Source organism: Monodon monoceros, unplaced genomic scaffold (genome assembly GCF_005190385.1).
Source record: "Monodon monoceros isolate NGI ecotype Baffin Bay Population unplaced genomic scaffold, NGI_Narwhal_1 Super_Scaffold_16, whole genome shotgun sequence".
Lineage (NCBI taxonomy): Eukaryota > Metazoa > Chordata > Mammalia > Artiodactyla > Monodontidae > Monodon > Monodon monoceros.
Genome location: NW_021703772.1, coordinates 112,267,363 through 112,292,506, shown reverse-complemented (window position 1 = coordinate 112,292,506; position 25,144 = coordinate 112,267,363). Strand labels below are relative to the sequence as shown.

The following is a 25,144-nucleotide window of genomic DNA, read 5'->3' as shown; positions in this document are numbered from 1 at the left end:
ATAACCTCTACACGTGCCCACCTTCTGCCTTTTATGCCCACAGGTTATCATGCTTGTTTCTCAACTTTACATACACGGACTCATACATGTATGTCTTTAGGTCTGACTTCTTTTGTTCAATATTATGTTTCTATATTCCTCCATGTAATTGTGAAGCAGTAATTGACTCATTTCATTCTACACACTATTCTCTCATGTGAACAGACCACAGTTTATTAACCTGTTTACCGTTGACAGACATTTAATGTTTCTAGTTTGGTGATGTGAAAATGTTGTTCCTGTGTGTATTCCTGTATTTTGTCAGATGCGCGTAGGTGCGAATTTCTGTTGCTGGGCCATAGATGCCATGCGCTCACCTCTGGTCGGTGCCGCCCAGCCGTTGCCAAAATGATCAGCCTGACAGGCACCCCCTCTACCAGCAGCGCATGCTCTTCACACTCCCCGGTCACTGGCTCCCCATCTTTTTGCTCCACTATTCTGGTGGTTGCATGAAATTATCACATTTTGGTTATAATCCGTATTTCTCTGATGCTTAATTGAGGTTCAACAGCTCTTCATGTTACTGGCCATGGGGATATTCTCAGTTCTGGAGTGTCTGTTCAAGTCACTAGCGTACTTCTGGATTGGGCTGGATACACAACCAAGGACATAGATGGTGTGTGTGTATCATACACATATTCTGTGCTATCTGACTTTCTTAATCATGTCTTTTGACGAACATAGTTCTTAATTTTAACCAGTTCTAGTTACTGATCTTCTCCTTTAATGTTAGTTTCCCTTCTATGTCCTATTAAAGCAATCTTTGCCTATCAAAAGGTCATGAAGATACCGTCTATGACTAAAATACAGTAAAATGCCCATGTATAAATATTAAGCTGTGATGTTAGAAGATGATATGCTTAAAATATCACTTCTTGATCACCAGAGAATTCTTAATTCTGTGTAACAGTTGCTTTGTATGCATTAACACTCCCTCAGAGAATGGCTGTGAGGATTAAATGATATGAAAACGGTTGATACGTTACCAGGCACACAGTAAGACTTTAAGAAATGTTAGATACTATATTATTAGTATTACTAACAACAATAGCACTATAATGGGAAGCAAATTGGAAAAGCTGACTTAAACACCACCTCCTACCAATATAATTATCAAAGTAAAATGTTTGTTCTCTAGTTTCCAGATATGATTTATTATATTTTATTCCTCTAAACATTTATTGAAACATGTACAAGAATGTTCATTAACAGCATTAATCATAATAGTCACAACGTGGAAATGGCAAAACTGTCCACTAACATAGTAAGAATGAATAACTAATGTATGGTATATTCATTCAGTAGAATTCCACAGCAATGGAGCAAACTATCGCTAGGTGTAACAACATGGATGAATCTCACAATGTTAAGGGAAAGGAGGCAGATAAAAATGAAAACATTCTGTATGATTTTAGATTTTAAAATTCAAAACTAAGCAAACTAATCCACGATGATACAAATGAGAATAATATTTACCTTTTGGGAGAGTTAATGACTGCTAGTGGGCGTCAACTCCATTAGTAATAATACCAGCTGCCAGGGTGGTAGTAATGTTCTACATAATAACATTGTATATTATATACTTATCAAGCACTATACTTAATTTCTGTTGGTTTTATTTCAATAAAAACTCTCTTGAAATAAAACTATGTTTTGTGAGTATAATGATGAATCATAGTCAGTAGATCAATATCCTCTATAAAATACATTTGATTCAAATATATTTTAAGGCTTTGAATACATTTTATTTTATTACTTATTATGTATTTTTGATGTGGACCATTTTTTTTTAAGTCTTTATTGAACTTGTTATAATATTGCTTCTACTTTATGTTTTGGTTTTTTGGCCTCGAGGCATGTGGGATCTTAGCTCCCCGACCAGGGATCGACCCCGCATTCCCTGCACTGGAAGGCGAAGTCTTAACCACTGGACCGCCAGGGAAGTCCCTGAATACATTTTATACACATATACACATATAAACATCCTGAAATGTGCATTAATTTGTCAAGACGTCTAGTAATGTCAGTCAAAGGATAAGGTTAATTTAATTTGATGAAACAGATAAAATCATTTATAAGATGAAATTCTTTCCAACACTGTACTTTCTGTGATAATGTGTTGTATTTAATACACAAAAAGGACATCAGTCCAACAAAGGGAGGAAATGTACTACACGTTCATGAACTAGGAACAAAACTAAACGCTCAGAATCCCCCAAATGAAATGTACTCCTATGTGAAAGGAAGTGCTGTATATTTTAAAAAAAGAAAAGAAAAAGGACATATAAATGCTCAGTTACTGACCTCATGAATGGACCCTGGGGACCACAATGAACATCACAATTGAGACCAGTTTCTAAGTTCAAGAGATAGCAGAACAGATATCTAGAATAACTTCTGATCAGAACCACAGAAACACTAGGGATATACTTTGTCATAAAATGTGAATTATTTAACTGAGTAGGCAGTTATTAACAGTATTAATAACACATTTACTTGCACTAAAAGTTCTGTAATGAATGACGACTTATTTCTTAAAGGACTTAAGTTATGTTAATAAGATCAACTCACCAATTCTTTTCTCAGTTGAATAAAAAACTGTTTGCACTTAAAAGAAATTTTTACAATCTTCAACCTGGATAAAAAGAGAATGAATTGGAGTATTTAAAATATTGAACAAAGATAAAAATATTAATCAAAAAAATTAAAAAATAATCTTTTAACTGTATGTTTAGTAATGTCTAAATATTTAATTATATATACATATATAAAGTACATAAAGAATCTAAAGTTTTTGGTGCTTCGTGAAAAAATAATTAGAATTTATATGCTCAACTGAGCTTAGTTTTATCAGAACATTTGCTGTAAACTATACATTTCCCAATTTTGTATCTAAAGAAATACATAAAAACACATATCACAAGTTAAAATTTTAAGAATACCAATAATATAGTTATTTACTCTTTAAAACTGCATGTAGTTTTCTGCACGTTAAGCTTGGAAATCACCACTCCATCCTGGCAACAAGTAAAAAGCTCAACAGATTGAAAAATCCACAACTCTTCTTAAATACACAAGGAAGGGAAGAGCACAGGGCAAACTGCTACCCCCAAGATTTGAGAGACCAACAGCTGAGTACAGGGAATCAGAGCTTCCCAGAGAAGATTCAGGAGCAGAAACTGCCAGAGGAAGCAGTGCCAGGGTAGGAAAATCTGAACTGTATTTTATGAGTTGTGGAAGGCTCAGCGTGGTCAACCCTGAGAGCTAAAAACCCCAAGAGGCCCCAGTCATAGGGCGGACCTCACGGTATTGTGAGATTCAGCTCTAGAAGCTCAAACAGATTCCGACAATAAATACCAAAGAAAAGTACCCTCAGATTTCCAACAGGGAAAGGGAAAGAAACCATGCTGAACTAGGCCAGAGCACTCTGCTCTTAACAAGGCCTACCTTTAGGGGAATCTTGTTAACCAGAGCCTGACCTGGGGAAGGAAAATACCCAAGTCCAGCCCACTCTAGCCATCCTGTCCCACCCAAGGGGAGAGAAAAAAAAATGAGAAACACTGTGAAGCTCGCAGTCTAGAGGCCTGGGCTCATTAAAACACTGAGAGCTAATCACAGGACTACAGAAAACCCCCCTCCGTCGACACCTCACCACCACATTACTAAGAGCCTATTTACAGCGTTCCTGTTACCAGAGTATCCTATCTGCCAATCAAGAAAAGATTACAAGGCATACCAAAAGGCAAAAACCACAATGTAAAGACAGAGTAAGCATCAGAACCAGATATGAGAGGAATGTGGAGTTTAAAACAACTACGATTAACAGGCTAAGAGCTCCAAAGGATAAAGGATAAAGCTCCAGAGGATAAAGTAGAAAGCAAGAACAAAGAACAGATAGGCAATGTAAACACAGAAATGAAAATCATAAAAAAGGACCCCAAAATAAAAAATTAATATGCAGAAACCTGTTCCACTTCTATACACTAACAACGAACTATCAGAAAGAGAAATTAAGGAAACAATCCCATTGACTATCACATTGAAAAGAATAAAACACCTGGGAATAAACCTACCTAAGGGTGTAAAACCTGGAAAACTATAAGACACTGATGAAAGAAACTGAAGAGGACACAAACAGATGCAAAGATACACTGTATTCTCGGATTGGAAGAATTAATATTGTTAAAATGACCATACTACCCAAGGCAATCTATATATTCAATGCAATCCCTATCAAAACACCAATGGCATTTTTCACAGAACTAGAACAAATAATTTCAAAATTTGCATGGAATAGATACATGTATATGTATAACTGAATCACTTTGCTGTACAGCTGAAACTATCAAAACATTGCTAATCACCTATACTCCAAAATAAAATGAAAAGTTAAAAAACAAATTTGTTTGGAAACACAAAAGATCCCGAATAATTAAACAATCTTGAGAAATAACAGAGCTGGAGGAATCATGCTTCCTGACATCAAACTATAGTACAAAGCTACAGTAACCAAAACAGTCTGGTACTGGCATAGAAACAGACACATAAATCAGTGGAAGAGAATAGACAGCCCAGAAATAAACCTATGCTCACATGGTCAATTAATCTATGACAAGAAGACAAGAATATACAATGGAGAAAAGACAGTCTCTTCAATAAATGGTGTTGGGAAAACTGGATGCTACATGCAGAAAAATGAAAACTGGACAACTTTCTCACACCATATACAAAATAAATTCAAAATGGATTAAAGACTTAAATGTAATACCTGAAATCATAAAACTCCAAGAAGAAAACACAGACAGTAACCTCTTTTACATTAGTCTTAGCAATATTTTTTGGTTATGTCTCCTCAGGTAAGGGCAGCAAAAGCAAAAATAAACAATGGGACTACATCAAAATAAAAGATTCTGCACAGTGAAGCAAACCAACAAAACAAAAAGGTAGCCTACCAAATGAGAGAAGATACTTGCAAATGATATATCCAATAAGGGGTTGATATCCAAGTATATAAAGAACTTTTTTATACAACTCAGTATCAAAAAACAAATTTGATTAAAAAATTGGCAGAAGACCTGAATAGACATTTTTTTACAAAGACATACACATGGCCAACAGGGACATTAAAAGGTGTTCAACATCATTAATTATCAGAGAAATGCAAATCAAAACTACAATGAGATACCACCTCACACCTGTCAGAATGGCTATTATCAAAAAGACAAGAAACAACAACTGTTGACAAGGATGTGGAGAAAAGGGCATCTTTGTGCACTGTTGGTGGGAATGTAAATATGTGCAGCCACCATGGAAGACAGTATGGAGGGTCATCAAAAATCTAAAAATAGAACTACCATATGATCCAGCAGTTCCACCCCTGCGTATGTATCCAAAGAAAATGAACACTAAATCAAAAAGATTTATGCACCCCTGTGTTCATTGCAGCACTATTTATAACAGCCAAGATATGGAAACAACCTAAGTGTCCATCCATAATGAATGGATAAAGAAGATGTGATGTGTTTGTATATGTGTGTGTGTGTGTGAATATTACTCAGCCATAAAAAAGAATAAAATCTTGCCAACTATGGCAACATGGATGGACCTCGAGGGTATTATGAAAGTGAAATAACTAGAAAGAAAAACAAATACCTTATGATTTTATTTATACGTGGAATCTAAAAAATAAAACAAAAAGAGACTCAGATACAGAGAACAAACGAGTGGTTGCCAGAGGGGAGAAAAGGGTGCAGGTAAAGACAAAAATATGAAATGGATTAAGAATACAAACTTCCAGTTATAAAATAAGTCATGGGGATGTAATGTATATAGAGGGAATATAGTCAATAATACTATAATAATTTTACATGGTGACGGATGATAACTGGACTTACTGTGTTGATTGTTTCATAAGGTATAGAAATATTTAATCACTATGCTGTACACCTGAAACTAATATAATGTTATATTAATTATAACTCAATAAAAAATTTATTGAAACTTGTTTTATGGCTCAACATATTTTCTCTCCTAGTAAACAAACCATGTACCCTTGAAAGGAATGTGTATTTTGCTGTTACTAGGCATAGTATTGAAACAGGAGGGAAGGGGAGCAGGGCACAACCTTTGAAAGAATGACATAGCCATAGGATATGACAGAAACTGGTAAGAGCCAACTAGATCCAAGATGGCGGAAGATTCGACTTCCAGTAGACCTTGAGCCTCATTATATGCTCATTGTAATGCATTAGCTAGATGACACTCCCACAGGCGCCATGACAGTTCTGAGGCCAACCATAAAAGGCCAGAAGTGGGTGGTGGCCCAATTCCTGGAAATCTCTGCCCCTTCCCCCAAAATAGCTGGAATAATCCCCACTCATTAGCCTATGAAATTACGCAGCCCATAAAAACTAACCACACCATGTTTTGGGGCCTCTTGCCTTCTGAGATGGCCCACCCTCTGCCTGTGGAGTGTGTTTCTCTCTAAATAAATCCACTTCTTACCTATCACTTTGTCTCTCACTGAATTCCTTCTGTGATTCGACATAAAGAACCTGAGCTTCATTAAGTCCTGAGACCAGGTGTGTGATCTCAATTAAAAGACAGTGGGTTCTGGCTGGGTTTGAGTCCCCACCCATGGGTTCAAGTGCAATCTGAGTCGCACAGTTTCAGTATTGTATATCAATTAAGCCACGAGATTTGATAGTGCTTGAAACTATTTCAACTGATTTTTTATTGTCTAGTTTTTGTATTGAGTTCTGAGAGGGATATGCTCAAATCTCCAACTACGATTGTAGAATTGTCTATTTTTCCTTATTTTTTGCTTCATGTATTTTGAAACTGTGTTATTATGCACATGTATACTTATAACTGTTGCTTGTCTTTTATCAGGTGTATGGGTCATACTTTCCTTTATCTCTGTGTGTCTTGTAATATTTTGCTGGCAACCAGATGTTTTACATATTGCATCGCAGTGAGTGTTAAGTATTTGTTTCCCATCTTCCCAGCTTCCTGTTATTTGGTAGTTTACTTACATGGACTCTATCTTCACCCTCAACCTCCAGTTTAGGCTTCTGCTGTTGCTCTTCAGGAAAGCACAGCTCTGGGTGTGCCCACAGGAATACTGAGATGACCAGGGGTACTAGTCATCCCATTCTCTCAAAAACCACACCCAGCTGAGAACTCCTCTAATTGCCAACACACTGCTCTATTATTTTCAGCAGCGCCCTGGGCCATGAATTGCTTCAGGAACAAATTCAATCAAATTGTGACTGTTCCAAAGGAACAGTCTCTGAGGCAGGCACTTGAGGCTATTTGCTCTACTATCCTGGTTTCTGTCTCTCCTGTTGTCTTTGGGTTTCCCAAGACAGTCCTTAATTAGCCTGAGCTTTGCAGTGACTTAAGTTGTGATGCTTTGTTATTATACAGGAGCCCTGGTGATGTGTCAGTTAAGTCTGGGACTGGGGAGGAACTCGTCTTTAATCCTGTGATTAGGTCTCGGGTTTAGTGGTCTGGGCCCCTTGGCTGCACCCTTCAGTGCCCGTCAGCTCACCCCTCCCTAGCTGAAACAGGAAGTACAGAGAGGGCTGGAAATGGGTACTTCCCTTCCCCCACCTTGGTTAGGCTCTGGTAAAACCCATGTTGATTAAGTATTTGTAAAATAGATTTCCTTTAAGGCAGATCTTTGTTAAGGAGAGCAGAAAGCTCTGAGCATATTTCAAAACGGTTACTTTCCTGCTCAACTTCCATCTCCTGCCCTTCGAACACAAGCGGATTTTTCTCCAATCGTCGCCCTGAGATCCTGGTGGGGTGCCTGGTAGTAAAACTCATGAGAACGAGGGGTCCTTCCTAAGTAACTTAGTCCAAGCTAGTCTCTGCTCCATCTCCAGCAATCTGTCAGTCACCCTGCATGTACTCCTACCAGGGGTGGCTGCAGCGGTGGTTTCTAGTCCTGGTAAGTTGTCATGCCTCGTATTCACCTGTCTCTCCAGTTTTCAGAGCTGCAGTAAGTATGCCCTGTGTCCTCAATTCTCTGAGGGATCTAAAAAGAGTTGCTGATTTTGAGTTTTTTCAGTTTGTTTTTTTTTTCTTGTGAGGACAGGGGTGACAACTTCCAAAGTCTTTACCTGCTGGACTGGGAACCAGAACTCTCTCCTTCCTTTTTCATTTTACTAATGATGTTTTTTGATGAGCATTAATTTTAATGAAGTCTAATTATAGAATCCAAGTAACTCCCAATTCAGTATTCAACAGTTTAAAAGTATGAACTTGAACTGGATAATTTAGGGATAACCATATGTGGAAAGAAATGAGGGAATCTATTACATGGAACATTACTTTTTCTACACATAGCTCTAATTTTGAGAGAAGAGGTAAGTGAGAAGCTAGTGTTTCAGAAACTGAAAGACCCAGGTTTATTTAAAGCTCTGCTTCATACTCATCATACTTGTTAACACTGGCCCAGTCAGCTTCTCTGGCATTTCTCACTCCTTATCCATAAAAACAATGCTAACAACACCCAAGTTGCAGGGTTATAAGGTACAGATAAAATGCATTAAAATCCATGAATGATTTTTTTTCCTACCTTATTAATCTTATAAAACTATCAGCTCTAAACTTCCACCTTTACTCAAAACTCTTTATTCATGCAGAAATTTGGTAATTCCGAGCTGTAATCATATTCCATTTTTATCAAGTGATTTTTATGATATTTCCTCAAGGAGACTTCCACAATACTTTGCTAAAATATCAATTTAAGGGCAATGGCAATTCTATGAACACTAATTTGAATAAAGATGATGAGGCTGAAATGGTCCCTTATTCACATGTAGTATTAATAAGAAGTATGTTGCTTTTGTGAAAATAGATCCATACTTTAAGAACTAAAAGTAAACCATGTATTTGATGATTTTCACACAACTTAATGACTGATTTTCTTTGGAAATCAATTGATATTGGATCTTAAATCATGGCAATTTGTGGTATATGTATAAATGTACTCCTAATGTTGTAGTATGTACTGCTATGAGTAGTTAGGATCAGAAGAAATCCTTATGTTCCAGGATGATGTAGGTCTAGTAGCTTTAACAACTTTAAATCCCATCTATTTAGTTTAATTCTGGAAAATAAAAATTTAAAGTAATACTATATAGTATTTTCCAATCAATATCTTAAATGCTCACATTCTTCTTTTTAACCTAACTTGTGTGATAAAGACTTATAAACATGAGTTCTATTTCTCAACACGAAACTACCTTCAAGAATATTTAATAATAAAATAATATACCAACTCCTCAGCATATGGAATATATAAGATCCTTCACAATCTGAATCTAATTTCTCTCCTAAGCAACATTATTATATCTTAAATTCTTGTGCCCTTGCTTCTGTCCTCAGTGAAGACAACTGAAAAAAAAAATCAAACCAAATATCCCATCATCTCCTCAACTTGCCACGTCCTTTCTTACTATTAGGCTCCTACAAATGTTTGGTACCTTTACCCTGAATTCCCTGACTGAACCCTCTATACACACATACCTCTTTCATACTTCCTCCTCACTGAAGAAATTTCTATTCATCCTTTAAAAACCATCTCAAATACCATAGGGCCATTACAATTTTCCCTAGTGAAATTATATCCTTGGTGTTTCCAAAGTAATTTGTCAAAAACTCTTCTAGAATCCTTATTGTAAAATTTTGAAAATACAGAAAAATTTAGATTATCATTTTAACCACATCACTTGAAAAGAATTTATTTCTGATTTTGACATTCATAGAAAATGTAAAATTAATAAAAAGTATTTTTAACTGTCTTTAGTAAAATCAGAAAAGTATTAAAATTGAAGATGCACATTTACCATTATGAAAGTCAACAATTGTAACTATCTCTTCTGAAGCATTTAAGTTACAAATTGTCTTATTATGTTTTGTAATTAATTTTTATGTGCCCACTTTTAGGCAAGGACTATGTCTTGAACTGTTTTGTATTCTCCTCTGAACATAACACAATTTGAATTATACAGGAAGAACTTAAAAGATGTGAGATGAAACACTAAATGACCTTTGATTTTCTTTTATGAGCTTTATAGAGGTATAATTTATATATAAAATGAAATATCCCAATTTTAGGCAAACAAATCAATGAGTTTTGACAAATGTATTCAGCTGTGTAACTACCACCCACCCAAACCACCATGTAACAATTTCCATCACCTGAAAATGTTCCAATGGCAACCAAGGGTCTGCTGTCTTTATACTCTGTGTTCTCAGGAATTTCATATAAATAGAAACAAAGAGTACGTCATCTTTTGTCAGGCTTCTTACACTTAGCATAATGTTTTGAGGGGAGGGTCACCCATATTGTTTAGTGTGTAAAACAGTTCATTTCTTTCACTGCTAAACAGTATTCCACTGCAAGTGCAATCTGCTTGTCCTTTCACCAACTGATGGACATCTGGAATTCTGTTTTGTGCTGTTATGATACAGCTATGAACACAGTGTGCAAATCTTTATACGAACTTGTATTTTCAGTTCTCTTGGGTAAATATCTAGGAATAGAATTGCCAGATTATATGGTAAATCTATGTTTAACCTTGAAGAAATACCAAACTGTTTTCCAAAGTTGGTCTACTAGTTTGCATTCCCACCAGCAATATATGAGATTTCTAGGTGCTTTGCTTCCTTGCCATTACTTGGTATTATCATTCTTTTTAATTGGAGCTATTGTAGTGGGTGAACAGTAATAGTTCACTGCGGTTTTAATCTGCGTTTCACTAATGACTGAGCATCTTTTTGTGTACTTATTTGCCATCTGTATATCTCCTTTGGGGGAAGTATCTATTCACATATTTTGCCTATTCTTTTTAATCAAGTTGTCTTATTACTGAGCTATAAGAGTCCGTTACATTCTTTTGATAAGTCCTTTATCAAATATGTATTTTATAAAAGACTTTTTGCCTTTTTATTTTCTTTACAGTGTCTTCTGGAGAGCAAAAATATCTAATTTTGATGAAGTTCATTTCATCAATTTTATACTTTGTATTTCATGTTTTCCTAGATAGTGACCTACTGGGGAAATTTATGTTTATTTTCTCAACGTAATTGTGGCAATTTTCTAAAATAATAGCTTCTGTCAGTTATCATATTTCTATTAGTGTTATATAAGTGACTAATTACAAAAACCTATTAAATAATAATGAGATATTGAAAAATCTGGACCAATTCTTTTAGGAGATATAAAGAGAAACAGATTGATACAATATATTTCTTTTGTATTTGCTTCTTCTCCTAGAGAAAATCATTGTGTTTATTTTTAAAAACCCGAGTTACTTATATGATATTCACACAAGGGATTTGTGATCAATATGATTTTTACAATTTTCAAGTTATCCCCTTAAAGGGAAATGGCAGATGCTACCTCTCCTTCTTCCTCACTTTGGGATACAGGAGTGATGGTGAGTGAGGCACTGGGCGACGAGGATAAGCACAGCATGCTAAGGACAGCAGAGCAATAACACAAAAGAAACATGAGTTTTAAACCCCATGGAGCCACCATACTTTCCCAGTACCAATTTAAACCACTGTAATAAGGGGCCTTTGTTGCAGCAACCATGCCCATGTTCCAACTAATAAACTAGCACCCACTGAATGCATTTAAGTGAAGTACTGTGTTCAAAACAACTGGCACAGCGTGAGACGCAGAGTAAATATGACAATATTAGCTATTACACTACAGTACAGATTTAGAGACTAAGAGAAAAATTCGCAAAGTAGTATTTTCTTTAAACTAAGACACTTCGGAAACAAATAATACAATTATTTTAATAGGTATCTTCTGGTAGATTCCAAGTAAGTGGGACAAAGTTGTATGACAACATTAAATAGCTCAACAACCACTTTCTTTAATATGAATTGTATTTGGTAATATAATGGTAAAAGCAAAAGTACTGATGGAAGTTCTTACCATGGAAAGGTATTCATTCGTACTCTGTTCTTATAAATCAGAATTCCTCCTGACATCACTCCAATCATAATTTCATTGTTACTTTGATCCTTCAAAAAACAACAAAAAAAAGAAAATGGCAAATCTAAAATAAACTGTTAAAGATATATTTTAAAAATATGATTAGTTTTTTTTACACAGTGTGACATTTCATCAAAGGCAACAGTTAACTGAATATTTACAAATCCATATGGTAACTGTTACATCATAAAAATAAAGGACATACTTCAAATCAAACTTAAATGTTGCATTATTAAAATTTATTAATCTAAAGCAAAAATGATTTCAGGATTTCCCACAGTTTATAAATGGGACTGACTCTTTGATATAGAAAATCAAAGACCTTCTCATCTTATAGAATGACAAGTTAGTACCCATCTTTCCATTTCTAAAACTATTAAGGTCCAATTACTGTGTAAATATGGTGGTAGGATTGCGAAAGTGAATAAAACCTGGAGTTCAGAGTTTGGTGAAGGGCAACCTGTAATAAAATAATATTTCCAATATAATGAGAAGTTCTGTAACAGACATAATACAACAAAAACATTATGGGAGTATAGAGTGGGGACAATTGCTGGAGAGTTTGGAAGGCTCCTGAGAAGGAAATTTGAATTATGCTTTGATGGGTGAGTTCTCATGCTGACTGATCCAACGTGAACAGCTGACCTGCACTATTAAGAGAATGAGTGGAATTAAAACTTTCCTCAGCTGCTAATCAGTCTTGAAATAGCTCTGCTTCTTGACCTCAAATATACTATAGGCAAACTAATATAGCAATAATGCTTTTATCCCTAGCATTTATGTGATCAGAAGATAGAACTAATTAATGAAAATATAATCAAGATTTTGTAATTGTCTCCCTAGGAAAAAACCTTTAAAATGTAGTTTCAATAATTTCTAATTAAATGAAATATTACTAAATTAGCCTGTTAGGTAAGCTAACGTGTAGTAAGTGGCCAAACACAGCAATGTATGTTAATTTGTCTGGCTACTCCTTTTCTTTTGCGATAACCAGCACCACTGCACACTATTATCAGAGTCTTAAATCACTGTTTAAAGGACGTCAATCAGAAGTGTGAAGCAAGATGGCAGGTCCAGCTTCACAGACGGCGACTTAATATACGCTCTGCTTATTCCTTCTGCTCCCAATCTCATAAAACATCAGGGAAGATATATGAAAACAGAAAAAATCCCTAACACTTGAAAACAATCCATAACACTGAAAGGTATGTAATCAGTGGGGCAGACATTTTGAGGAGTCTGTGAAGACAAAGTGGATAAGATCAGATTCATGGAGAGAAAATAATTCCAGAAAACTGCAGCCCAAGGGGAAGCCTCAAATTGCCGTCAGGATGATCAGGTAGGAGCCGGAAGATAATTAGCTCCTATCAACCCTACAATCTAGACTGAGCTACAGGACACAGAAGTGTGTGCAGCCTGTCTACAAGTGTGGAGCAAGTGTGGATACTGGGGACAGGAATAGAGTGATCCCCAAAAGGCATGGAGAACCCCAAACTGAAAAAGCAAACTATAGGCACATTCCACCTGGCAGTTCCTTCCTTCCCTCCTCCAGCACCTAAAAAGGCCACAGTAAGGACAAACATCACGCGTGACCAAGTGAAGTAGGAATCACAAATACGAAAGGAGTATACAACCAAGGGCCACCAAGCACTTGAGAAGAACGAATGCCATTAAAGAGATATGAAAAACTCAATAAATATGTAAAGCAGTCAGGCTGCTATGTTGGTAGAAAAACGTTAAAAAACACTGCAGGGATATCTAGGAATTCAAATTCTCAAATTATAGCTATCTATATAGCTATCAAATTCTCAAATCATAGTTATCTAGACTGAAGTATCAGTTCCCAAGGTACTGCCAGAGTTGGGCAAGAGAACCAAGAAAATAAGTATTACGTCCTTTACGGATACAAATGCTATTAATTCCAGTGTATAGAAAAACGAACGCTGACCACCTTATTTTATGCTTTTCTTATCACTTATTACTATCTAATATAACGCTATACATTGACTTGTTTAATCTGTTTATTTTTTCTCTTCTTCACTAGAACCTAAGTAGCAAAGTGCAGGGCCTTTGTTTTGCGCCCTTTCAGGTTTTTAGATGTAGAAAGGCCTACCCATTTGTGAAATGAATGGACCTCTATTATTTGTAGGAAAATATCTCCGCTGTTTAGCTTGGCACTGAAACGACCACCCCATCCCATTTCATTTCCCCCTTTATAATCAGTAAAAACCTGCTTCCCATCAGGCCATTCCACGTGTTTTGAGTACCCATAATTACATGTTTTAATTAATGCTGTTCTCATCTCTTCATGTCTCTCTGATGAATGAAATCAAACCTAACCAAAGTCTAGATCAAGTCCACCTTCTCTGTGAAAACTTCATTAGCCCAGTAGAATGTACTGAATTGTACCATGAACATGTAATCAGCAAAGTCCAGACTATGTGAAACTACAGGTGAAATGGTGCAGTTCCTTAACAAGAAAATTCTAAGGAACGGTAAGGGAAGAAGGGATTAAAAGACATTTAAAGTTATTCAGTTAAAACAAACAAACAAAAAGCAAGACCAAATTTTAGTATCCAGGAAGGCACACTGTGTGATAAAACCACAGAAGAACAATGTAGGAAGGGGCTATGATTGGTACAGTGTATAAAAAGCGTTTCTGGAATGGCTGGCTAAAGCCTACTGCTGACCTGCGTAGTATTTACAAAGATGTTCACTAAGATATACACACAGGTGTATGTGCTTTATTTTACAACATGTTAAAAAGCAGCAATGTAAACACGATGAGATTTCGGAGGACTGTGAACAGATATTCTAATATTCTCTACCCATGCCTCAACTGTCCATTCACGCTGCCCTGCAGTGTGCCCTCCCCTCCTTTCTGGTGGAGACCACAGTTCTACTCTCCACTAAGTCGCTGGGACCACTTAACCATTCTAGTCTCTCTGCAGTCGCATGGTAAGAATACAATAATAACACAAAGCCACTAAAATTTTCCATTTAGTATCTTCAGACCACAGTTGAGCTCAGGTAACAAACTGCAGAAACAGAAACCATGGATAAGGGGGGACCACTGTATATTTTTCTAGATCTTTGTTTATATATACAAAATATAAATATGTAGTATTTATAACCACACAATTTCTTTAATCAACAAAAACTGGGAAATATTATTGCATAATTTTTCTTTTGCACTTAGCATTTTGTAGATATCTTTTCATATCAATATATATACCTCTAACTCATCAGTTTTAACTGCTGCATATTATTCCAAAATATGGATTTATCACAATTTCTTAACCATTTCTGTTGACTCATTTAGAGATTTCTAAATTTTTAATATTACAAACAATGCTGTAATAAGAATCCTTGAACACACTATTTAAAACACCTCTATAAAAAGGGTGGAGTCAGAGAAATGGAAGTGGTCAAATATTATATTCATATCAGTATTTGCACTCCAAAGGGGTTATACCAAGTTATACTTCAACATGCTCATCTCTGTTTTTCCTGTATTTCTACTTATATGTTTTAAAAAATTACTCTATTGTGGGAACTCTTTATAAAATATGAATACTAAAAAACTTTCTGTAATATGTTGAAATTGTTTTCACTTTTACCTTTTAGCTTTATGATTTTCCCCTATATGTATCATTAGTTTAAAATTATTGTTTGTATATTTTTCATGTAGTTAGGTATAAAGTTAGCCATAATACACACTCATTAATAATTAAAAAAATATTTCTGTGTGCCCTATATAGGTCTAACAGTGTTACGTGCTCTCAAATTATTCAATGAAAGCGAATACAAGTAATGACCTACTGATACTTTCATAAAGAAACAGAAGAATCAAAAAGGGGAAAGAAAAAAAAAAAGCTATGTCTAGACAGGTCCTGATGAGTAAAAAGCACATAGCAGAATATGGAAAATCACTGTGTGATCTGAATATTTTAGGGTGACACAGATGAAATCATATATATAGCTCTATTGTACAGAAGAGATTCTTTTCTCTGTTTCAAGGGATTATATTTTTAAATTATTTGATTATTCGAACAAATATGTCCAAAAGTCCTCGAATATATGCAGGTTAAAAACAAGGTTTTTGAAGAACCTTAAAACAGAAACAGATATCATATGATTAAATTAGTTAACTTCTCTGTGTCTCATTTTCCTCATCTGGAGAGTAAGGATGATAATACTCTTACTTCACAGGGCTGTTTTAAGGATTAAATGAGATTAATATACATAAGCCCTAAGAAGGTTGTCAGGCACATAGTAAATGCTATAAAGGTGTTTCCTGTGATTATTATCTGTAACCTGTACAGTAAAATCTCTCAAAATTACTGTTCTCACAGTCTTTCTTGAATATTCTCTGATCAATCAGCCTTTGGCCATCACAATAGCTCCAAAATTGCTATTACAAAGTCAATACTGGTAATATTACAATAACTTCCACATTTCTAATCCAATGCTCATCTGACATAGTTGGCCACACCTGATTCACCTGGCTTCAAAGACACACAAGTGTCTGACAGAAAGAAAGGCATTCTTTTTGAAAGGCGTTCTTTCTATCTAAATGGCTATTTCTTCCTCATCTAACCTTTAAAATTTGAAGTGTTCCAGCTCTGAGGACATCTAATCTTCAATTGCTACTAGCTATGTTCCTTCAGTGCTCCCGTGTCACGGCTTTAAATATTATCTGTAAGCTGACAATTCCCAAATGTATGGCTCTAGTCCAGACCTCGCCTCTGAACTCCAGTTCCATATACTGAATTGCCTGCCTTCCTTCATTTCGATTGATAAAAGTCTTCTAAAATTGCATGTCCCAAGACTAGCTCCTGACCCACCCTCTCAAATCTGCTTCTCTCTGATTGTTACAAATTACTGAAGTTACTCCATCCTTGTAGTTGTTCAGGCCAAAACGTTAGAATCATTCCTTGAATCCTTTTTCTCTCACACCCTAGAGCCAATACATCAGTCAGTGCTGTCACTTCCATATTCAAAATACATGTAGATTGGGTAACTTCCCTGGCTGTCCAGTGGTTAGGACTTCACGCTTCCACTGCAGGGGCCCAGGTTCGATCCCTGGTCAGGGAACTAAGATCCCGCAAGACACACGACGCGGCCAAAAAAAGTTTAAAAAAAATGTAAATCACACCATGTCTTTTATCTCCTCAAACCCTCAACTGGCCTTGCTTATAATTAAAAGCCAAAGTCTGTAAAATTCTTACAAAGTCCTGGTCCACCTGGACCTTGTCAATACGCTCCACTCCAGTTCACTGTACCAGCCATACTGTTTGGTATGGAACTTTGCTGTTCCTTGAGGTGCAAAGCACACTATTTCATGGCCTTTTATTGCTGTTTCTTCTGCTTAGAACATTCTCCCCACGGATATCTGCACAACTCCCCAACGTCTGTTCACCTTCTCAGAAGGCCTTCTCTGATATCCCATTTTTGATTGTCTCACTCCCCTTTCTCACCTTAATTTTTCTCCACAGCATCTATCACAATCTGATATATTACCTTTTAATTAATCATAAGAAAACTGAGTAGAATATACAGTAAAATGCACAAACCTTAAGTGTATAACTCAAAATTTTACAACTTGCATAACTTGAGTATATACACTTACATGTAACCACCACAAACCAACATATACATTTTTCCAAATCCCAAAAGGCTCCCTCAGGAGCCTCCCAGCTAGTAACACCTCTGCAGAGGGAACTGTTGTTCTGACTTCTGCTGATATAGACTGGTATTTTGCCTATTCTTGAACTTTACTTCCATGGAATCACATACTATGTACTCTAATATACTCAATTATTTGCTTATAGTCTGTCTTGCCCACTGGAATGCAAGCTTCATGAGGGTAGGATTTTATCTACTCACTGCTGTATCCATGGTGTCTATAAACAGGACTTGCAACATAGAAGGTGCTCAATAAATGTTCACTGAATGAATAAATGAATAATCAAAATAGCATCATTAAGCTTTCCTTTTCTTGAAACTTTGAAGGGCAAAAGTTATTTTTCAGTAGAATTATCTTCATCATTATTACAAACACCTATGGAAATAAGATATTCACAATTAAGCCCAAAACTTGGGTAGAACCGTTTTAGGGTCAATTTAGAGCATCCTATACCTAACAAAAACCTAAGGCCAAGCCTTCTGTGATTACATTTACATCTAGATAACCAGGAATCAGTTTCTTAGGAAAACAAAGAGTTTATATCATGCTAACTTCTTTATAAAACAGAGATTAAACTTGAAGATCTACGGTATAGATATCGTATAGCTCTATTATGCTATTTTATTCCACTCTCACAGTGTAATAAATATTGACTGATTTTCTAGTAAAGATGATAGGAATTTAGTGAGCCCTCAAGCCATTCATTTGATAGGAATTTAGTGAGCCCTCAAGCCATTCATTTAACAAGTTACTTAGGCCAACAATTAACTCCTGAGATAGTGCTTCTTCCATTTTTAGAGGTCAGAAATTCTTTATAAATATTTAAATTTAGCTCCCACAATGTTCCTTGGTATTAATTTAATATGTTCAAATTATTTTATATTTTCAAGATTAATTTGATATCTGTTATCAATTGATCCTAACCACAAACTTAGGGGTAACTAATTATTATTCTTTCTAGGTGAGTCTGAGAGCAGTGCACAGAGGCTGTTGGGTAGAAATAATGATAGTATTTGTACCCATGGCTTGTTTAGAAGTATATTTCTTAATTTCCAAATACTCGGAGGATTTTTAAAGTCATCGTTTTCTTATTGTTTTTAGCTTAAATGTACCATGAACAGAAATTATATTCTGCATATTTAAAAATAATATGTACTCCAAACTTGTCGGATACAGTATTCTACAGTTTGCTATGTTGCTAAAATCTATATTATGCTGATTTTTAAAATGTCTGTTCCATCAGTGATTGAATAAGGGGTATGAGAATCTATCACTTTCTTTTGCTCTGTGACAGACATTGTTAAGAGAACAAAAGGGCAAAACAAAGAGTGGGGAAAATATCTGCAAATCACATATCCAACAAAAAAAGTGTATCTAGAATATATAAAGAGTTCTCAAAACACAAGAGTAAAAAAAGAAAAGAACAAATTAAATAATGGGAAAAACACCTGAACAGACATTCATCAAAGAAAAGATATGATACCCAACATCATTAGTCATTAGGGAAATGCAAAGTAAAACCATGATGAGATAAAACACACCTATCAGAAAAGCTTAAAAAGAAACAAAACAGTACCACATGCTAAAAGGATCTAAAACAATTGGAACTTGCAAAGATGCTGGTGGGGATGCAAAGTGGTTCAGTCCGTCTAGAAAACAATTCCATAATTTCATATAAAGCTAAGTATACACTTGTTATATGACCCAGAAATCCCACTTTGGGATTATTACCCTACAGAAATGAGAACTTAAATTCACACAAAAACCTACAAATGAATGTTTGCAGTAGGCCTATTAATAACAAAACAAAACAAAACAAAAAATACTGGAAACGACCCAGATGTCCTTCAGTGGGTGAATGGAGAAACAAACCATGGTACATCCATATAACTGAATACAATTCAGCAATAAAAGGCATGAACTACTGAACTACACAGTACCTACAATAAATCCCAAATGCATTACTGTAAGTAAAAGAAGCCAGTCTCAAAAGATTACATACTGCAGGATTCCATTTATAAGACATTTTGGAAAAGACAAACTATGGAGTCGGGCAGCAGACCAGGGTTGCCAGGAACCGGGGGTAAGTATGAGGGTGGACTTACCAGTAGGAGGCTGGGCAGCACAAGCCAGTGTATTTTTTTGGGGTGGGGTGGGGGGTGGCGGTGATGGAACTGCTCTGTTTCTGTTTGTGGTTACATAAACCTACACATGTGTTAAAAACTCATACAACGGAACACCAAGAAAAAAATCCATTTACGATGTTATTTTAAGAAACAAATATTCCCACGCTCCCTGCCCTCAAATCTTTCGTGTTTTTTTTTGGCTGTGTTGGGTCTTCGTTGCTGCACGCAGGCTCCCTCCAGTTGCGGCGAGCGGGGGCCACTCCTCGTGGCGGTGCGCGGGCTTCTCATTGCAGTGGCTTCCCTCATTGTGGAGCACGGGCTCTAGGCGCGTGGGCTTCAGTAGTTGCGGCACGCGGGCTCAGTAGTTGTGGCTCACGGGCTCCAAAGCACAGGCTCAGTAGCTGTGGCACACGAGCCTAGCTGCTCTGCGGCATGTGGGATCTTCCCGGGCCAGGGCTCGAACCCGTGTCCCCTGCATTGGCAGGCAGATTCTCAACCACTGCGCCACCAGGGAAGCCCCTTCAAATCTTTTCTTCTTTCCTTTTTATCCTGAAGCTGTCCTTCATTCTTTTCTTTTCTACAGTTTCCTTTTCCCTTATTCATATAATCTTGCAGGCGTACTAAATGTTTTTGTTTTGTCAGATAGGCCATGTTCTCTCTTGATTCCCGGTCTTCCTTCATCCTGATGGCTCTATGGTGAAAACTACTCCCTTGGCTAGTTCTTATTAACTTTTCTGGCTTCAGTAAATTACTACTAAGAAGCCTTCCCTACCCTCTGCTCCCAGGCTGGATTAGAAGTTCCTGCCACAGGGTCCCATGGCATTCTGTACTTGCCCCTTCATATTCTCAAATACTTAACTGTTCATACATGCTCTAATTCTTTCCCCTCACTATCTTGTGAGCTCCATGAGGGCAGGGATAATTGATGTTTTGTTCACTAAGTCATCCTTAGTGCCAACACTGTGCAAGGCGCATAACAGATGCACTGCTATGACGGTTCTAAGACTTATTTGCATCTTGCAGATTGCTATAAATAACTTAGTTCTACTCTAATTTTTTCAGCCTACATTCTGGAGGCAGAGAGAAAAGATCTTACCTTGCTTTTCAAAATAAAATATTATTTCAAACATACTTTTGCTTGTGATATTCAATTAAAACTTAAGTATTTTCTTTATGTGTCCTCTCCCCTCTACCTTTTGTCCTTTTTGTTCCTGAGGCTACAAAACTTCCCTTCATGTTCACTGAACATTTGCACATTTTCTGAAGTTCTCCACATCCACATACAGCAGAAACACCTTTTCCTAGCTGGGTTATTTTGTGGGGTTTTTTTTCTTTTTTTTATTTGGTCTGTACAAAATATTTAAAATTTAAATTCCTTTAATTTGGCACTCTACATTTATGGTTTTCTGAGACAGAGTTTTACAATCTACTAATTTAAACAATAAAAAAACATAACTTAAACAAATCAATAAATAATGATATGGTTAATTATGTATGAGATCCAGCCATGTCACTTAAGTTAAAAAAAGTCTAAGATTCTTTGTATTATATTGACAGCAGTCAATGATAACAGCAGTCTAAACCACCTTTAGAAAACTGTTTAGCACTAAAATGACTGATTTTAGTGGTCTTTTTTACTGTGAACCATAGTCTAGTGCACATATTTAAAGTTCCATTTGTTTTAGACTGTACTATAATAAAAACAAAATCTAGTGACCACTACGTTACCTTTGGAGAATCACGTTCAAAAGTAATAGCCCGCAAAGAGGGAGGGAGGGTGAAGGGCCCATTCTAAAGAACACAAGAAGTTCAAGGGAGACTTAAACATTTTAAATGGAACCAGACAGACTTCCAAGTCACAAATGCTCAGAATTACCAGATCCAGTCATGTGAGGAAAGCAAGTCATTTGGTTTTTTAAAAGGAATGGGTCTGCATATGTCTATATGTTAAAATAAATTAAAAATAACTATCTAAGGAAAACTTAACTCCCTTTCAGGCTGGGATCCATATTAGGCTTAGTAGTTTGTCCCAAGAAAATATAAAACCTATCACCAATTAAACTGATGATTACCTATAATTCCACTTTTCATTAGGTATAGAGAATAGCTGTACTTCAGGTACTTCTAAAGGAATATAATCTCTTGATGAAACAATCATGAGAAGGAATCTAGGTGAAGAGACGCACAAATGAAGGATAGTCACTCACAAATATGCTTATGGCAGGAGGATAACAGTCTTTTGGAAGCAGCAAATTGACACAATGAAAAAAAAGTCAGGGAGGATGGTGATGGGATGAATTGGGAGACTGGGATTGACATATATACACTAATATGTATAAAACAGACAACTAATAAGAACCCACTGTATAAAAAATAAACTAAATAAAAGCTTTATCTCCTCCAAAAAAAAAAGAAAAAAAAAGTTAGGGTGTTGTACAGGAAAAGCCAGTGATTATAGAATTCCATCCTAACAAAGGAATGGCAGAGGGGCAACCAAAATATGTAAATACAACTGATTCTGCGCTTTATAAATAAAAATTTATAATGATGTTACTAAATGATGAAAGGAGTGTAGTAATACAGGCCTCAGTGAGGTGAAAGCATCTTTTATGATAATGATTTCATCAAAGTTAAAAATTCAAATTACTTTTCCTGTAACAGTTTTTTTTATTTGTTTTTTAAATTTATTAATTTATTTATTTTTGGCTGCATTGGGCCTTTGCTGTGCGCAGGCTTTCTCTAGTTGCGGCAAGCAGGGGCTACTCTTCGTTGCGGTGTGCAGGCTTCTCATTGCGGTGGCTTCTCTTGTTGGGAGCATGGGCCCTCGGCGCACAGGCTTCAGTAGCTGTAGCTCGCGGGCTCTACAGTGCAGGCTCAGTAGTTGTGGCACACGGGCTTAGTTGCTCCGGGGCATGTGGGATCTTCCTGGATCAGGGCTCAAACCCGTGTCCCCTGAATTGGCAGGCAGATTCTTAACCACTGCACCACCAGGGAAGCCCACTGTAACAGTTTTTATTTTGCAAAATAAAAATTCTAAAGGTACTGTCTCTTATGGTCAGCAAAAATTATCCTTATAACATAAAACACTACCTTGAAGAAAAATAACATGAAAAATCCACTTCACCCACTCTTCTTGTCAGGTATTGAATCTTAAGTGATTGTAACTGTGAAAATACTTATATTCAGAGGAAATTTTCAGTGCGACTATGCTGGCAGCACTCACTGTTCCATTTGTTGCCTAATCCTATCAGGGCATTAAAGATTTTTTTTGCTGAATAATGGTGCCTAACTCAACAATATCAAAATGCATTTTCTTCACTTACCCTTGCATAGTGGAATTCAACTCCATAGAGTTCTAAGGTACGTGCTGTGTTCAGGTAATTAAATTCTGCTTCTGCAGGAGATAAGCCTCTGTAAAAACATCATTAGGTTAAAAATTATAACAATCACAGATATGACCAAATTACAAAAAGGCGATTTGTCTGAAACTTTCCAGCATTCTGATTGACTATTTTACAAAACGCCACGTGCACGGGCACTCCTCTTAGTTCTGTGCAGTAACATCTAACTTTTCTGGAAGGTACATTTTCAGTAACACAAATTATTATTTTGTAGAATATTTTCTTATTTTCCAGAAACACAAGAATGCACCAGCTTTTTAAAGTTCTAAGCTACTCTCAGACTTAACTTAAAAAAAAAGCCACTCTCAGACTTGCAAAGCCACTCTCAGACTTAACTTAAAACAAATATGTTTCGAAATTTGGTCTACACTCCATATGTGCATTGTAATCACACAGGGTGCTTCTGACACATGCAGTCTCTGGGGCGAGCTCTGGAGCAGGGCTTCTCAGGGTGTGGTGCACAGACAGGTGTTGACTCATAACAAGAACAGAAATTGAGAGTGTCAGCCTTTTGTAGCACTTTGGCAGAGTAATTTTATGTCTGTTGCATCTAACAACAAAAAAGTACTTGTTAATTTTTTATGTCTTTGTTTATTTCTCTATTTTATTTTTCTAGTAATTCATTTTTATTATATTTTTCAGAAGCATCATTCCATGAGAGACTGAGGGGAAAACTGGTCTTTCATCACAGGTAGTTTCAGATGTACTGTTCTTTAGAAACTGATATAGAATAAATGGGTCCAAATTGTTTATATTTAAGAAATATTCCAGGTGATTCTTATGAACACAAGTTTGAGAACTACTACTGTAAATGCAAAGCCTTTAAAGAGGCTATATTATATATAGTTCTAACAACCTTGGTTATCTGATATTATCAGGCTATAGCAGAGCAAAAGCAACAAATTAAAAACGCAAAGATATCACCCTTCATTCATGAATGATATCAGGGAGCAAGCAGCCTGCCAATGTATGATCATAAAAATGGGATTCCTCAAAAAAAGGAGATATACTTCAGTTTTCTATAAAATTCAATTAAGTTAAATAAATACTCTACTTTCTTCCCCACCCTCCTGCATTATAAACTGGATGATTCTATTTTTTCTTTCTTTAAAAATTTGCAGAACCATTTCTTTAAAGCAAATAGAAATATATAATAAATACCTTGTGAAATGTACAAACTTTTTCCTGACAGAACAGACTTGTCATTATTGGTAAATTTTTAAAAACAATCTGGTTTATCTTCAAACCCTTGGTTCAGATATGCAATGTGTAGAGCTTTCATAATAAATGGCATTTGCTTTTAGACCACAACAGCCCCCATACCACATGAAGCCGGTCTGTTAAAATTCTCACTCATTAATCTTGTTTTAGATTAGGGTCCGCAAACCTTTACTGGAAAGAGCTGGCTGGTAAGCACTTCAGGCTTTCAGGCCCTATGGCCTCTGCTGCAACAATTCAGCTCTGCTGTTACGTGAACACAGCCACAGACAATGTGTAGGCCAATGAGGGAATCTGTGTTCCAATGACGGTTCACGTAAGGACACTGAAAGTAGAATTTCTCAAAATTTCATGTGCCACAAAATGTTCTTCTTCTTTTCATTTTCTTCAACTATTTCAAATGTACGAACCATTTTTATTAGCTCGTAGACCATGCTAAAGGAGGCAACATGCCATAGTTTGCCAACATGTTGTAGACACATGGGCCATTACCGAATGAAAGTGAGTCTCCTTATTAATAAGAGCTAGTATTTCTTCAGTGCTTACTATGTGCCAAGCACTGTTCTGAGTACTTTGTATATATAAACTCACTTAATCCTTATAATAACACCAGAGGTAGATAGTTTTATCATCCCCAATTTACATGTAA

The 25,144-nt window shown here is 36.2% G+C and overlaps 1 protein-coding gene across 2 annotated transcripts in view; it reads right to left on the bottom strand.

Moving 5' to 3' along the window:
* PTPN4 (protein tyrosine phosphatase non-receptor type 4) overlaps positions 1 to 25,144 on the bottom strand; it is a 174,618-nt gene that overhangs the window by 60,913 nt on the left and 88,561 nt on the right. For both annotated transcript variants that reach the window (XM_029225100.1, XM_029225101.1), the window contains 3 exons: positions 23,200 to 23,287; positions 12,002 to 12,090; positions 2,611 to 2,674 (listed from right to left, as the gene is read on the bottom strand). In XM_029225100.1, the coding sequence (XP_029080933.1) occupies positions 2,611 to 2,674; positions 12,002 to 12,090; positions 23,200 to 23,287 (241 nt within the window). The remainder of the gene's footprint in view (positions 1 to 2,610; positions 2,675 to 12,001; positions 12,091 to 23,199; positions 23,288 to 25,144) is intronic.